Source organism: Cnephaeus nilssonii, assembly GCF_951640355.1.
Source record: "Cnephaeus nilssonii genome assembly, chromosome: 8".
Lineage (NCBI taxonomy): Eukaryota > Metazoa > Chordata > Mammalia > Chiroptera > Vespertilionidae > Cnephaeus > Cnephaeus nilssonii.
Window position 1 is genome coordinate 1592765 of NC_137079.1, and position 17456 is coordinate 1610220.

Here is a 17456-nt window from a genome sequence, read left to right on the forward strand (position 1 = left end):
GCTGGCCTCTTCAATTCCTGTCACCTTCCCCCTTCCGAGTAAAGATACCACGACTCGACGCGGGAAGAACGCTTTCTGGAATGAGTTGGGTACAACTGGACGGCCTTTTCAGTGTGCAGGTCACATGCAACTTGCACACGGCGTGTTCTGCATTCTTGTAAGAGTGCCAGCAACCGCGGAAAAGAACTTGCGTTGAAATATGAGTCAGTGGCCCTGGTTGGTTTTGTTCCGTGGTTAGGGCGTGGGCCCATGGACCAGAGGATCACGGGTTAGATTCCCAGTCAAGGGCACGTACCTGGGGGCAGGCTCGATCCCTGGCCCCTGTCCGGGTGAGGCAACCAATCCATGTGTCTCTCTCACACTGATGTCTCTCTCTCTGTCTCTCTCTCTCTGTCCATCCCTGCCCTCCTCCTCCCTCCCTTCCACTCTCTCTGAGAATCAGTGGAAAAAATACCCTCGGGTGGGGATTAGCAAAAAACACATGAGCGAGTGGCACCTCGCATCTTAGAGACACAACGCTTGGCTTAGGTCGTCGGATTCCGTTGAGAAAATCCAGATCAATGTTGTATGCATCACTTTAACTTTATAATTCAAAATTGTGATGAAATGATGATACGCCTAGTTTTCAATAAATCAGTGTACTAGCCTTCTACTGAAATTGTCTAGGTGACAGCTTTTATTAAAGCGCCGTCCTCCAGACACTGTCAGGAGGGACACCATTTGGGGCGCCGAAGGGGTCCGGGTGACCACGCGTTGCGCACTTTTGCCTGACACTCAGTTGTCAAAGGCTCACATGACTTATCCTATTTTTGCAGATACATGCCAATCAAGTGCACATTTATATGCACACACGGTATTGGGACCTTCATGAGTCTCCGTAGCCTCATATTTGAAGAGAGAACGATTTCCAGAAATAATTTGTCCAGGTGTTTTCTGTCTGTCAGTTTTCAGTGTCGGAGCAGAGAGTCTCAATGGTCCCACAGCCACGGTTTCTGCCCAGGCTGCTCTGTCCCCACACACGTGGCCCCACAGACCCACATTTGCAGTGTCCCTTTTGGTGGCCAAGTCCCGCTCTGGCCCACGGGTGCCACTTGGAGACCTTCTGTCCCACTCGATGGTTTCTCACTGGGAATGCTTTGAGGCTGGTGAACACGGTAGCGCCGGGGATCTTGGCTTTTTCTGGCATGTTCTCTGCTCTCCGATAGCGTCTTTGAGGAAGAGTCTGTCACCTGGTCACCCAGGTGAAAGGCATGCTGGGAAAGGTGGATTTTCAGCGTGTGGCGCGTCCGAGCACTCGGGGGATCGGGTGACGGAGAAAGCAGGAGAGGACGGTGTGATGTGTAGAGGACATGAGCTGCTTCCGGCTGTGACCTGAGCCCACCTGTCCAGGTGAGAGGGCGGGGTCTAAGGGGGAGGCGTCGCTGGTGGCACCAGAGGCCGTGGCTGCGTTTCGTTCAGCCTGGGTGGTTGGTTTGTGGTGGACACGTGGCCCGGACGGCACATTCTGCAGAATAGCCCTTCTGTGGGCAGCTGTTCGCTGTGTCTGCAGTGCGCGGGGCATTCAGCCCCTCACCGTTTAAAGTAGACGGACTGTCCGGAGGGCTTCCTCCCGCTCCATGTGCCCAGGAGGGCTCGCTCCTCCACGGTCGCAGTAGCATCACTGGGGGCATCGTCCCCGCCGGGAAGAAGTGCCTCTTTTGATTTGCTTCTGCTGGACCACTTCCTAGTTTAAGACGATTTATATTCCATAGAGATGAGGGGGAGCAAACACTGTTTATCTTACGATTTATAGACACCTGTCGACACGCTCTCCCACCCTGCCCCCATCGCTCTCTATAAATATACGTTAAGCACCGGCTCCAGGCTTTCCATTTTCAACGTGAGAATAGAGGTTACTGTTCTAACCTGAACGACGCCTCACCAGGGACGGCTCCGTGAAGCTGCGTGGACCCCATCATGAAGTGGTCAGGTTTGGGGTGAATGGCTTAAGCTCTGTGGCGTGTCCCCCATCTGTACACGGGTGGTCCCACCAGCGGTGAGGGACCCTAATGCTGAGAACGATGTCTGTGCGGGAGTGGCACGTGCCCATGTTTCCTGTTACGGTGCCAGGACGCCTTCTGGCGGAGGTCCGGTGGCGGGGCCACTGTGGACACAACCCCATGTTAACTCAGTGGCGGCATCTCACGTTAGATGTTCCTGCGATGCATTGTTCCCATCGCTTCCCACGGAGCCTTCCCACTGCAGATGTAAACATCAGGGCGGGTCGCGGGCCGCTGGGAGAGAGCAGCTTTGAAGCCATCGAGCTGCCGTGATGTGATGGATCGGATGCCAGGGTGAGGCAGAGGGCGCAGGCTGATGCCCAGGCGCCAGGCTGGCCGGGAAGGCGGAGCTCCACGTGTATCCTCAGGTGGAATCCATGGCCCGATGCGCGAGTCTCATCCCCGAGGACGGCCCTCCAGGCCCCTGCCGGCGACCACGCAGCTCAGCGGGTGAACTCCTGGCGCCGGGCCTGGGCGGGCTGCATTCACTCTTAGACGCACGGTCCTGGCACTGCTTCTCAGGGGCCACTGAGCGCTGCCTTCTCACTGGAAACGCGTTTTCCCTTTGACCCGGCTTAGGGCGCTGACGTGGCCCCTGCGCTCTCTCCAGGGCCCGCAGCCAACCCTCACCTCCAAAGGTCACGTCCCGAGGGGGTTCCGTGGGGCGAGGCCCAGGCAGACCAGACGTGGCTACTAAACACGGGCTCGCTCACTGTGCAAGGCGAGGGCTTTGTATGTGTCTGAGTAACCTTAGGCTTAAGAATGACTATTGGACAATGTTGGATGCCACGCCACGGCTGTTAGAATGGCCGAAACCAGGCACTGACCTCGCCCCGAGCGGGAGGGCGCGGGCCGCAGGAAGCTCACACGCCGCTGCTGGGGATGCGGGTGGGGCAGCCGCGGAGGAGGACAGTGTGGGGGGTCCCACAAAACCAAACCCACTCTCCCCACGCGGCCCCACAACTGCCCTGGACGAGGTACCCCGTATGTTCTCATAGCACCCTGCCCTGACGGAGAGCGGCTTGTTCGGAATTCCCCAAATGTGGGCGTGGTGGGCACGCTGTGGTCCCTGCACACGGTGGAATGCCATCCGACTAAACAGGAAGGAGCTCTCACACCATGAAAGGCTCAGTTCCAACCACCGTCCCCTGGGCTGGGGGTCTCCAAGGTGTTTGTACCCCGCTCGTCCCCTCGCCATGGAGTTCCCACAGAAGTGGCCCTGAGTATCCGGATTCCTTCCCACTTTGGGGTGTAAATGTGACTGAGAGTGAAGTACATGGTAGTAGCCATTTTTTTAAAATATATTTTTTGTTGATTTCGGAGATGACGGGGAAGGGAGAGAGAAGATGGAAACATCCGTGATGAGAGAGAATCATGGATCAGCTGCCTCCTGCATGCCCCCCACTGGGGATGGAACCCATAACCTGGGCATGTGCCCTGACCGGAAATGGAACCTGGGACCTTTCAGTCCGCAGGCGGACGCTCTATCCACTGAGCCACACCAGCCAGGGCGGTAGGAGCCAATTTTAGAGACAGAAGCAAATGAAGAGAGAGTAAAACCAGGAACATTTAGGTGGAGATGAAGGAGGCGGCCAGGTCTGCTCGTCTTGACAGAGTCCGCCCGTGGCCAGAGATGAGGAGGTGGAGGTCGTGTCATGGAGTGAGGGAAGCTCAGACGGTTGGGAGTATTTTCAAAGAAATGCAAGAAGCGGGAGCGTGTGTCTCCCGGGGGCTGTCGCGTGCCCAGTCCTCACTGTCTCAGAGCCCTGCCCGCAGGACTGAAATAAGAAACGGAGCGAGCAGCTATTTTAAGGGGAAAAAAACAACACATTAAAACGTAATTTCCATGTGTTGGGCAAGACAAAGAGCTGGTAATGTTGCCCCCCGGGGATGATGAGTCATTGTGTTTGAGATGGCGGTGGTTTAGTGTGTTCCATCTATCTGCTTTTCCCTTTAATGTGAAAGGGACCCCAATATTTGCACAGGGGACGGGAAGGCCCACAAGTCGGAGTCTCTAACTTTGGTTTCGGAAAAGCGTGCTCAGTGCGGCAAGAGAAACAAAAGCTGGCTAGCGTGCAGTTGTTTAAAGACAGCCACATCCCTCTCCATCTGCAGCGCTGCCACATCCCCGTCTGAGCCGCGCAGGGGCCCGCCCGCGGCTGCCGGTGAGTCGTCGTTCAGATGGCGCCGGAGCGACGGGCGGGTGACATTGATTGGGGTGATTTATTTGAGGTTGGCACGGAGTCTGGCTGCGTCTAATAATTAAGTCTAACAAATAGGACGTGTAATGAAGTGTTCCGTCCCGCGGCCCTCACGGGAGGCGAGAATCACACCAACAACTCAGTGAGACGGTTCTTTGGGGCGTGATTAGCTGTTTCTCATTTGTCTCCTCCCTCCGTTTCTGACACCCCGCATTAGCTCTGCGCGCTGAGTTATTTTGCCGGGTCGCGTTGTCCCGTCTTCATTGCTCCTCCGTGGGACCGCGTCTCGCTGCACGGAGCTCAGTGGTCCCTGCTGTCCCGGCATTCTCGGAGTTCTTTCTGGAGTGCCCGGTGCCATTTCCCAGAGCAGTGTTGTCCTGCATGTCATCACTAAAGAGCGTGTCTGCGCGTGCGGCTGGAAGGATCCGGATCGTCTGCCAGGCGATGGGCGCTCCCCGGTGACGCCGACCGGCCGCACTTCCCACGTTTCAAGCTGCAGAGGAATTCGCAGCTCTCCCAACCCGTTTGCTGAATTAAGTTATTTTATTTTATTTAAACATATGCATTCGTGGATGAAAACGGGTGGGGCGCAGAAGTGGCCCCGGTTCTGTGAAGACCAGTTCTGCATTTTGCCGCGTGGAGTGACGCTCTGCTCTGCTCTGCGGCGGTCATTGTGCTGTGGGTCTCACATCCCCCGCCTCCCATTTTTAATAAATCGCCGGCCTCTGCCGTCCGTCTGAGCGCATATTGGATGATTTTCTCGATAACACCGGGTGCGCTGGCGCCTCGCCCAGGTTTAATAGGACTCAGAGCTCCGCGGTGAGCCTCTTTCACCTTCACCGGCAAACACCTCCCTGTCCCCCGCGGAGCCGTGGCCTGTGGCTGCGCGTGAGCATCCCCTGCCGTGGACAGCGTCAGGGCGTTGGGCTGGTGTGGGCTTGAGGGGTTCCTGTCGAATGTGGGTCTCTGCCCTTCGCACACCCCGCCTTCTCTCCCGAAACGGCGTGGGCCCCTCTTCCCTCTGGAGACGCTGCGGTGTCGCGACCGCCCTTCTTCCCGGAGCACAGGCCTCCGCGGCGGAGAAGCCGTGGGCAGCCGGGCCCGTTTATCGGGAAGTCACAGCACAGAGGGCTCATTCCGGACGGAATGGAGCTAGGGATGGCTCCGGGACAGACTGAGACGGGGACACGCATCTCCGCTCAGGTGTCCAGGGTTAAATGGCCCCACGTGGCAAAGCGTGTGCACGCCCAGATGTCTGGCAGGGGCTGCCTTAGTGGTGGCTACGTTCACCCCATCCTGTCCCCACCCGTCACCCTCCATGGCCACCCACCCGCCACCCTCCATGGCCACCCACCCGCCACCCTCCATGGTCACCCACCCGCCACCCTCCATGGCCAGCCCTGCATGCTGCCCCGCCAGGCCGCACCTGCCCCCAGTTCCAGGGATCCTGTTACTTCAGCCCTGACCCTCGGCACAGCCAACAGCCCTGTCCCAGCTGGTTCTGAGGCAGTGAAGGGAAAGACTTGCATTTGTATTTACATCAAAGTTGCAACCATGTTTCTCTCCTGCAAAGTCAGTGACACCTGCAGAGCATGCTGGGACACTGACACCTGCAGAGCATGCTGGGACATTTTAGCTCTGACTTTTGCCTCCATTTTCACCACTAGGTGGCGCTATGGGCAGGCAACTAAGGCCCACAGGGTCGCTGTTGACAGAGGAAGATATACCGGGGTCATAGCTGCACGAATAGTATTGACAGGAGCTGAACAAACTTTAAATTGTTTCTCTTATCCCCACCCCCCCCAACTCCTTAGTAAGAAAACTGAAGAACTGGGTAAACAGTGTGAACCACTTGTACCTACACAGCGAACAGTTCTATCTCCAATAATTAAGAAGCGGTTGCACTAAGTGTTACCTTCTGTCGTTGTTCTGTGTCTACGGAACACCCCTGCGCGCTTCACGTTCCTGAGTCCCAGGCCTTCTTTCCAAGGCCTCCCTTTTCTCTGCTGTGACTGCGGGTTCTCTCTCTGTAAAGTTAAAAACCACACAATCACTTTGTGTTTATCCCCCACCCCTTGTAGACTCTGAGTTCTTTGCAGACCAGGACTTTGGCTTCTCTCTGTCTTCATCCTGGCGCTGGGCCTGGGCGGAGCACATTCCGTAAATGCTGGCAGGGGGGTCAGGGCCTCCCTGGGGCGGGGCAGCCTCCATCCCGGCCCCTACCATGAGGGAGGGAGGCAGGCAGGCCAGCCGGCCAGCACAACGCTTCAGAACACTGGGCCGTTGGAAGGGAAGGGGCGGGATGCTGCCAGAGGGACTGACGTCTGGCCAGAATGGGCCGGGCACCACCCAGACACCGCCGTCCTGCAGAGACTCGGGCGAGGAGTGTGAGCGGCCGTGGGCCCAGGCCGGAGCACGCACGTGCGTCAGAAACAAGGAGCCCTTCGGCTGGATGCCCTGAACCCTGCAGGGTAACGCATGTGGCAGCGCCATGCCCAACAGCCCAGGCACAGCAACCCCGCCGTCCACGGAGAAAGCGTGGATAACGACCTGTGGCATGCCCGTCCCACGGAATCGTATTCAGCCTCACAGATAGGCCCTGGCGTTGGTGCCGGCGTGATGCGCCTGCAGGGCAGTGGCCGGTGCGATCAGCCACGCACCGGGGAGCCGCCCGCTCCCACCGAGAGGCGGGGCCTCAGCGAGTCCGGTCCACGGGGAGCGGCTGGGATGGCATCACCAGGGGCCAAGGGCACAGCTTTGTAGGACGAACACGGAGAGAGATTAGTCAGGGCCTGGGGACTGCGGCTGGTCATGCACACCGCGCGGCCGGGCGGCTCCGCGGGCTCAATGCCACCCATACACCGGAGGCTGGGCATCGATTCCCAGGCAGGGCCACACCGAGGCCGCGGGTTCAACCCCGGTCGGTGCCTGTGGGAGGCAGCTGACGTCTGTCTCTCTCTCTCTCTCTCTCTCTCTCTCTCTCTCTCATTAATAAACATGTCCTCCCATGAGGATGAACATAATGATGGTGACCATGTAGTTCACTGGACATTGGCTGCGGGGTTTCGGGCGCGCTCACCACACGGTGTCCATGTGAGCACAGGTGGCTAGCCTGGCTGTGGGCATCGTTTCACTGCGCATGCCGATCACCCGCTGCCGGCCTCACACGCACTCGGTGTTCGTTGTCCTTGCCTTCTGCTGCCCTGGCCGCTGTGGCGCGGTTGGCTGGGGCACCTTCCCGCACAAGGAGAGGTGGCAGTGTGATCTCTGCTCAGGACGCATATGGGAGGCATCCAATCCAGTCTCTCTCCCTCTCCCTCTCCTTCTCCCTCTCCCCACCCTCTCCCTCTCTCTCCCTCTCCCCCTCCCTCCCCCCTCCCTCCCGCTCCCCCTCCCTCTCCCTCTCCCCCTCCCCCTCCCTCTCCCTCTCCCTCTCCCTCTCCCTCTCCCCCCCTCTCTGAAATCAATAGCATGTCCTCAGGTGAGGATTAAACAAACAAGCACCTATTCTGCGGGCATCCTGCCGGCCTGCATCTCCGGGAGGCTGTACGGGAACTGTTGGCAGGCTGCATTAGGAATGTGTGTTTCTGCCTTATGTCCGAGGCCACGTTCCCAGCACAGGTAAAGGCGGTCCTTTGACAGCAGCCGCTGGTGATGGTCCAGGCTGAGCCCGGACAAAGCCCCCCGCCCCGGCCGGGGCTGGAAAGCATCACAAGTGGCATCTCCCACCCTAACGGAAGCCCCTTCGGAGGGACAGCCCTGCTGGGCACCCGCCAGCCGGCCAGCGTGGCGCTGGTGTTACTGGATGACGGCGCCTCTGCGGGCTGCTGTCAGGGCGGAGCCAGCCCCCCCACGGGAAAGGCGCCGTGGAGGGAGGGGGACATGGTCCCCGATAAGTGGACCCGTGGGAAGAAACCAACCGAACCCAAACCCCCCCCCCCCCCCCCCCCGGGCCGGGCTGCACAGGCGGGTCAGGCTGGGCCCCAGCGGCTCCAGCCCCAGGCCTGTTTCTAACCAGGTGCTCCGGTCACGTGTTCACGCACACGCCGCCTGGGAAGAGTGGGCGTTACACACACATCCCGATGCCCGTCACGAAGCTCCCTGAGACTTTCAGACGGCAACTCGACCACCGCACGTCGCACGGCCTGGGAGCGCCGGGCGGGGCTGCGCACACGGGTGGAGCTGAGTCAGAGCCGCCTCCGCGCGTCCCTCAGGCCTCTCCGCTGGTCTAACAAACAGCATCTGAAGGCGTTTTAATAAGAGTCCAGAGATTCTGATTTCCTCTGACACGGATCCCTTAGCTGTCTCTGCAGTTCTAGGGTTCCTGCTCCCTGCTCCCTCTCTCCCTCTCTCCCTCTCTCTCTCTCTCTCTTACCTACTTACCTGTTTCCCCTATCTTTCTATCATCTGTTTCTATCTGTCATCTCTACCACTTTCATTTAGATATTGTCTGTATCAGTCTATCTCTTTCATCTATTATGCCTATCATATCTATCATATTTATCTATTGCATTTATCATCTATTTATCATCTATCTATCATCTATGTATCTATCAGCTACATCTATCTATCTATCTATCTATCTACCATCTACATCTATCTATCTATTTATCTATCTATCTATCTATCAATCATCTACCTCTATCTTTCATCTATCTATTTATCTATCTATCATCTATCTATCTATTATTTATGTATCTATCTATCTATCTATCTACCATCTACATCTATCTATTTATCTATCTATCTACCATCTACCTATCTATCAATCATCTACCTCTATCTTTCATCTATCTATCTATCTATCTATCTATCTATCTATCTATCTATTATTTATGTATCTATCTATCTATCTACCATCTACATCTATCTATCTATCTATCCATCTGTCATCTATGATTGTCAGCTGTCTGTCCCTTCCGGTCTCCGTGGGTTCTAGTCCACCTGTACGACACCTCCCGCGCTCTCTCCCCTTCATCACGGATTGGTCCCTGAAGGAGCATCCCTCTCTCAGGAGGAAAGGCCCGTGTCCGCGGAAAGAAGCTCAGAGAACAGGATTGTGTTGTGCGTCAGAGAGCAGCCGTCTTGCCTAGAAGTCACGCGCTCATCCCCACGACGGGGTGTTCTTTATAAAAGCAAACATTAAAAAGCACCTCAAGCCTTTGCAAATTACATGCAGAGGACAATTTTCTAGTCTCAGAAGTTCTTTTTCAGATGTTAATGTAAATAATTACATAAAATATGCATACACTTCTCTGAAAGTACTCATTTCATGGAGTTCTAGGTATCCTTCAAACATATGTTCATTAATTATAATCAACATTGCTTTTGATTAGACTGCGTTTTCTTCCTGTCACTCCCAGCACTAAAAGTGTTAACCTAAATATTTGATAGATATTTGACTTAAAGCGTAATACGGTTAATGTCCCTTGTGGAGCTGATGAGGACTAACTATGGAGGAGCGCGATGCTGACTTCTGTTCACTCCCCGGGGGCACCATGGTCCGTGTCCTTAATCCCAGGGCAGCGTGGCAGCATGGGGGACGCGGTGGGATGGGGGGCAGCACGGGGGACGCGGTGGGATGGGGGACACAGTGGGATGGGGGACACAGTGGGATGGGGGATCCGGTGGGATGGGGGACACAGTGGGATGGGGGGCAGCACGGGTGGGATGGGGGACGCGGTGGGATGGGGGACGCGGTGGGATGGGGGGGCCGGTGGAAGCCCCGCTGGAAGGCGCTGGCCGAGTCGGAGGTCCCAGGGTGCTCAGTGCTCTCCTGTCCCCGCAGGTCATCAAGCTGGCCTTCGAGGAGTTCGAGCTGGAGCGGGGCTACGACACCCTGACCGTGGGCGACGCCGGCAAGGTGGGCGACACCAGGACCGTCTTGTACGTGTAAGTGTGTCCCTTCCCTCCTCGCACGCGTTGGGGGCGTGGCCAGCGTGGGTGTGCGCAGGTCTGGGCAGATGGGTTTCTGCGCGGCGCGGGATAAAGGTCACAGCGGCTGGGCTCCTGGGTCCAAATCGGAGTCCGGGAGAACTCCTCCGGGTGCTGTGTGATCGGAACCCATGCTTTTCCAAACCGTGAGAGACAAGGCAAACAGCCCCGGCCGGCGTGGCCCAGTGGACAGAGCACCAGTCTGCAGACCAAAGGGTCCCGGGTTCAATTCCGGTCAAGGGCATGTACCTTGTTTTCTGGCTACTCCCCCGCCGGGCCCTGGTCGGGGCTCCTGCAGGAGGCGACCGATGGATGTGTCTCTCGCATCCACATTGCTGTTCCTCTCTGTCTCCCTCTCTCTCCCGCTCCCCCTGACAATCAATGGGAAAACGCCCTCTGGGTGATGCACTTCTCCACTTCCTTTCTCTCTCCCCTGGGCTCTGGCACGTCAGGTTTCTGTAAGAACAAGTGCTTTCTAGAATGAGGCACGGCCTCCCATTACACCCCGCACCAGGTGCAGCTGCATCGTTGGCAACGGGACTGGGGAGTCGGGCACCTCCTGCGTGTCTGTGGGGCTCAGATCCGGGCAGGGGACTAGGATGGCCCCGCGTCCCGGCTGCCCCTGAGGACCCACCTGCTCCGCAGCATCGCCCGGACTCCAGCTCCTGCAGACGCGGGGCCGCGAGGACAGGGCCACCTGTTCTGACCTGCTCTGTGGAGACAGACGGGACCCAGGGTGTCTGTGCTGCCAGCCTTTCGGCACCGAGGGCCCTGGCTGCAGCCGGCTCACCGGCCTCCCCGGGCACAGCCGGCTCACCGGCCTCCCCGGGCACAGCCGGCTCACCTGCCTCCCCGGGCACAGCCAGCTCACCTGCCTCCCCCGGGCACGGCTGGCTCACCGGCCTCCCCGGGCACAGCTGGCTCAGCTGCCTCCCTGGGCACAGCTGGCTCACCGGCCTCCCCGGGCACAGCTGGCTCACAGGCTTCCCCCCGGGCACGGCTGGCTCACCGGCCTCCCGGGCACAGGTCGCGGCAGGCGTGGCCCCTGACCCCACAGACCCGGCAGGGCTTCAGTCACAGAGCACTCAGCAGGGTTCTCGCCGGCTCTCCTCAGTCCGAGCACACAGGGGAGGCTGTCCTCTTTTTTAGCAAAAACCTTTTGCGTATGTTTTTATCGATTTTGAGCGAAAGGCAGGGAGAGGGATAGAAGAAACTTTGATGAGAAAGAAACATCATCGATCCTCTGCCTCCCGCACGCCCCCTACTGGGGATCGAGCAGAGCCCAGTGACCTCTGGGTTCATGGGCTGACTGAGGCTCAGCCACTGGGCCACCCCTGCTGGGCCGAGCACTGGTGAGAAAGCTCGTCCCCGACAAGGTCAGGATTTATTCTGCCAGAACAACCCAGAACAGCACTGGCGGCCACACTCCGCTGCTCTCTGATTTCACAGTTAGTCACAGGTAGCTCACGTCTATGCTGTGCCGCAGCCGAAGTCCTTTCTGCACCTTCAGAAATGAAGACAGCGGTGTGGGGAAGTCCGGGGTGCGGGGGGGTGGGTGAGGGAAGGAAACGGGGGACGTCTCTACACCATCACCAATAAGTTAAAAACTAACATCAGCACAAGAGTTAAAAATTAAAAAAAGATTGGGCTGCACTCTGGCCACACGGGGGCGTGCTCCCGCACTCACTGACCTGGGACATACTTATCTTTGTCCATTGCGGTCACCACGAGCAGTTAGCATCAGGGTGCTGGCCCTGGCTCACAGAAGCATGACAGCAACAGCGCCGGGCATGGCCAAGGTAACGCTGAGTGTCTCCCAGGACACACCACGCACCGAGCTGAGTGCCCACGTGTTGTCCTCCGCACCCTCCCCTCAGCCCTGTGAGCCGGCTTAGCAACATCCTCATCGCACACGTGATCAAACCAAAGCACAGATAGATGTGTCCCATCCACACGCCTGGTGCGGGGGGAGTGTGTGAGGCACACCTGGTGCGGGTGGGGGAGTGTGTGAGGCACACCTGGTGCGGGTGGGGGAGTGTGTCCCACACCTGGTGTGTGTGGGGGAGTGTGTGAGGCACACCTGGTGCGGGTGGGAGTGTGTGAGGCTCACCTGGTGCGGGTGGGAGTGTGTGAGGCACACCTGGTGCGGGTGGGGGAGTGTGTGAGGCACACCTGGTGTGCGGGTGGGAGTGTGTGAGGCACACCTGGTGCGGGTGGGAGTGTGTCCCACACCTGGTGCAGGTGGGAGGTGGCGTTCACACTGGGAAACTCAGCTGCAGTGCCCGGCTTCTCATCAGTCTGGTGGAGGCGCCCTGATCTCTGAGTCTCACTGACAGCCTCGCTCCCCTCCCCCACCCGCAAACAGCTGGCCCAGTGCAGTCTCCTGTCTGCTCTCCCAGCATGGAGCCTCAGGAATCTGGGGCTGGGGTGTCTTCATTAACATGCAGGCTTTCCAGCAACCACCAGGAGTTTCTATCATTTTACTCTTCCCCACACGCTCACCAAATAACTATTCTTTGTTGCCAAATTACTGGCTGAAAATGCCATTTATTCATCAGAACGCAGACTCCTGCCGGGCCGGCCCGGGGGCTGTGTGAGGCTCCTGCTGACTGTGCTCAGCCTGCACGGCCCCATCCCTCCCGTGGCCCGAGGGCGGTCACTGGGCTCCTGCCCGGTTCTCCGCTGTGAAGTATGAAGTGTGTGTAATAAACCCTCCCCCCGCGGCCGGAGAAAATGGTAAAACATGGGGAGCACCGGGGGCAGGAGCGGCAACCACACAAATGGCTTCATGACCACCGAGCGTCCCGTAAGGAAGGATGCGCTGGACAAATGAGGAAAACCGCCTCCTAAACGGGAGCCGCAAAGGGTGAAGCCGCAAACCAGGCCCAGCGAGGCCCCACGGTCACTGTTAGTGTGCCCCCATGTCTCAGCGCCGAGAACAGCGAGCCCGAGTCTCCCTGATGGGGGGCGGGCACCGCGCTGGCAGCTCAGGCCACAGATGGGCACCAAACAGCGGCCGCATCCGGCCCAGTGCCCTCCGGGGACAGAATGGAGCAGATCGCTGGGCGTTGAGTCAGCGCCGTCAGGGAAAGAAAACCCGGCGCCATGCCTCCTGGGTCTACAGAACCGCAGGGAGGAAGGAACATCGGAGCGCCGCTGGCGTCCGGGAATCAGCGGGTAAGTTAGAGTCCGTCAGCAAGCGCTTCCCCCACGGACGCGATGCGTGGGGCGTTCTCGGCGCGGAGTGAACCGCTGATGGAGACGTGGCCGGACGGGGACCGCTGGCACCACAGAGGACGTGGCACCGCCGAGTCTCGTGATCCACGGTCCGGAAGACACGTGGGTCCCGTCTTTAAGGATCCCGGGCGGGGTGCCCCTCCCCCAGCTCGGTCTGCCGCTTTCACCTTTGTTGGGGGGCGGGTACGGAGTCCCCCCGGTCTCGGATTTCAGGAGAACCTTGGAACCTGAGAGCCTAATGGACTTACCCTAAATGTGGTTTTAAAAGTTCTCATTTCTGCCCTGGCTGGTGTGGCTCAGTGGATAGAACAGCGGCCTGTGGACTGAAGGGTCCCGGGTTCGATTCTGGTCAAGGCCATGTACCTCGGTTGCCAGCCTTCCCCGGCCTGGGCCCTGGTTGGGGCTCGTGCAGGAGGCAACCCATCAATGTGTTTCTCTCACATCGGTGTTTCTCTCTGTCTTTCCCTCTCTCTTCCTCTCTCTCTAAAAATCCAATGGAAAAATATCCTCCGGTGAGGAGTAAAAAAAACTCTCCTTCCCATCAGTGGCTTTTTATTTTCTTCACCTTCTTGGCCAAAAGGAGAAAAACCGAATGTCGGTGGCCTCTTGAACAACCTGATCTCCCCAAGAGGGGCAGGAAGTTCCTAAGGGGACTTTTTCGGAAGGACGGACTGCAAACAGAATCAAAGGGTTTATGTCACAAGTCTCTGTGGAGACCATTCTGAGAACGTCTCCTGATGGATTTCTCGAACTCACTTTGCAGAGAACTGCGCGCGCGGGTGCGCTCCGCCCGGCCCTCTGGCCTTCGCAGCCACTGGCAGCGGGGACGGGGACAGGAGATGCGTTAACTCCGGGCGGTCCAGTCCTGGGGTGCGGGCACCGGGTCCCGCTTTTAAACGCGCCTTCCCCTGGGGGATAGACAGTCGCCCCCGGGAAGTCGGAGCCTGGGGCTCTGCCTGAGGACCTGGGAGGGTTGGCGCGTGAGGAGGCGAGTCCTTTCCCGTGGCTGGCTGACCTGTCATCTTAAAACTGCCTTTTCCTTCCGGAGCTGCCCTGGTCCCTGCGCGACTGTCCCTGCCGTTGTCCTGAGCCGAAAGGCTTCACGGGCTGGTGTGGCTCAGTGGTGGAGCATTGACTTATGCACCAAGAGGTCACTGGTTCGATTCCCAGTCAGAGCACATGTCCGGGTTGCAGGCTCGGTCCCCAGTAGGGGGCGTGCAGGAGGCAGCCAGTCGATGTCGATGCTTCTCTCATTAATGTTTCTCTCTCTCTCTCTCCTTCTCCTTCCTCTCTCTAAAACCAGTAAAATCATTTTTGAAAAGACTGTGGGAGAGCCACAACCAAGCAGACACGGGGGTGGATGTGTGGGTGCACGCGTCTCTGATGCCATCAGCAGGGTGGTCACTGCACATCTTGGAATCGGAGAAAGCCTGAGACCCCGTGACAAGGGTACTGTCTTCATTTGTGGCTGAAGACACGGAGAGCGCTGACATATGGCCACGCACAGAGCAGGCAGCCTCACTGGTCTGGGCCCCAGGTGTTCAGACAAAGGGGTCCCTGTTAACCGTGCCCCATTCCCCATGCTAACATTTTGCAAATCTGTAATAAAACATCAATTCTGTAATAAAACTGCAGTTCACCAATTTCAACTCAGATATCCCCATTTTTACGTGCATTACCCTGTATGGGTATGTGTTAAGTTCTACACAATTTCCTCACTTAAGTTCATGCAATCCACTACCACAGCCAAGACACAGAACAGTCCCAACATTGCAAAACTCACCTGGTCAGCATTTCATCATCACATCCATCTCCTTCTGCCCCACTGGTCCCTGAATGACAACCACTGGCTGTATTGCATCTGCAAAACTGTCACTGTAGCAATGCTGCATACTCCCCTCTGTGACACTGTGACATTGTAGCAATGCTGCATACTCCCCTCTGTGACACTGTGACATTGTAGCAATGCTGCATACTCCCCTCTGTGACACTGTGACATTGTAGCAATGCTACATACTCCCATCTGAGACACTGTCACATTGTAGCAATGCTGCATACTCCCCTCTGTGACACTGTGACATTGTAGCAATGCTGCATACTCCCCTCTGTGACACTGTGACATTGTAGCAATGCTGCATACTCCCATCTGTGACACTGTGACATTGTAGCAATGCTGCATACTCCCATCTGTGACACTGTGACATTGTAGCAATGCTGCATACTCCCCTCTGTAACACTGTGACATTGTAGCAATGCTGCATACTCCCATCTGTAACATTGTAGCAATGCTGCATACTCCCCTCTGTGACACTGTGACATTGTAGCAATGCTGCATACTCCCCTCTGTGACACTGTGACATTGTAGCAATGCTGCATACTCCCATCTGTGACACTGTGACATTGTAGCAATGCTGCATACTCCCCTCTGTAACACTGTGACATTGTAACAATGCTGCATACTCCCATCTGTAACACTGTGACATTGTAGCAATGCTGCATACTCCCATCTGTGACACTGTGACATTGTAGCAATGCTGCATACTCCCCTCTGTAACACTGTGACATTGTAACAATGCTGCATACTCCCATCTGTAACACTGTGACATTGTAGCAATGCTGCATACTCCCATCTGTGACACTGTGACATTGTAGCAATGCTGCATACTCCCCTCTGTAACACTGTGACATTGTAGCAATGCTGCATACTCCCCTCTGTGACACTGTGACATTGTAGCAATGCTGCATACTCCCCTCTGTGACACTGTGACATTGTAGCAATGCTGCATACTCCCCTCTGTGACACTGTGACATTGTAGCAATGCTACATACTCCCATCTGAGACACTGTCACATTGTAGCAATGCTGCATACTCCCCTCTGTGACACTGTGACATTGTAGCAATGCTGCATACTCCCCTCTGTGACACTGTGACATTGTAGCAATGCTGCATACTCCCCTCTGTGACACTGTGACATTGTAGCAATGCTACATACTCCCATCTGAGACACTGTCACATTGTAGCAATGCTGCATACTCCCCTCTGTGACACTGTGACATTGTAGCAATGCTGCATACTCCCCTCTGTGACACTGTGACATTGTAGCAATGCTGCATACTCCCATCTGTGACACTGTGACATTGTAGCAATGCTGCATACTCCCATCTGTGACACTGTGACATTGTAGCAATGCTGCATACTCCCCTCTGTAACACTGTGACATTGTAGCAATGCTGCATACTCCCATCTGTAACATTGTAGCAATGCTGCATACTCCCCTCTGTGACACTGTGACATTGTAGCAATGCTGCATACTCCCCTCTGTGACACTGTGACATTGTAGCAATGCTGCATACTCCCATCTGTGACACTGTGACATTGTAGCAATGCTGCATACTCCCCTCTGTAACACTGTGACATTGTAACAATGCTGCATACTCCCATCTGTAACACTGTGACATTGTAGCAATGCTGCATACTCCCATCTGTGACACTGTGACATTGTAGCAATGCTGCATACTCCCCTCTGTAACACTGTGACATTGTAACAATGCTGCATACTCCCATCTGTAACACTGTGACATTGTAGCAATGCTGCATACTCCCATCTGTGACACTGTGACATTGTAGCAATGCTGCATACTCCCCTCTGTAACACTGTGACATTGTAGCAATGCTGCATACTCCCCTCTGTGACACTGTGACATTGTAGCAATGCTGCATACTCCCCTCTGTAACACTGTGACATTGTAGCAATGCTGCATACTCCCCTCTGTGACACTGTGACACTGTAGCAATGCTGCATACTCCCCTCTGTGACACTGGGACATTGTAGCAATGCTGCATACTCCCCTCTGTAACACTGTGACATTGTAGCAATGCTGCATACTCCCCTCTGTGACACTGTGACATTGTAGCAATGCTGCATACTCCCCTCTGTGACACTGTGACATTGTAGCAATGCCGCATACTCCCATCTGTGACACTGTGACACTGTAGCAATGCTGCATAATCCCAGCTCTGACAGTGACATTGTAGCAATGCTGC

The 17456-nt window shown here is 56.5% G+C and overlaps 1 protein-coding gene across 1 annotated transcript in view; it reads left to right on the forward strand.

Annotated features, from left to right (window-relative positions):
* The window catches only part of CSMD1 (CUB and Sushi multiple domains 1), a gene marked incomplete at its 5' end in the record, with an annotated part of 729782 nt that overhangs the window by 505055 nt on the left and 207271 nt on the right, over positions 1 to 17456 (forward strand). Inside the window, one exon of the mRNA XM_079779355.1 lies at positions 10029 to 10132. Within this exon, the coding sequence (XP_079635481.1) occupies positions 10029 to 10132 (104 nt within the window). The remainder of the gene's footprint in view (positions 1 to 10028; positions 10133 to 17456) is intronic.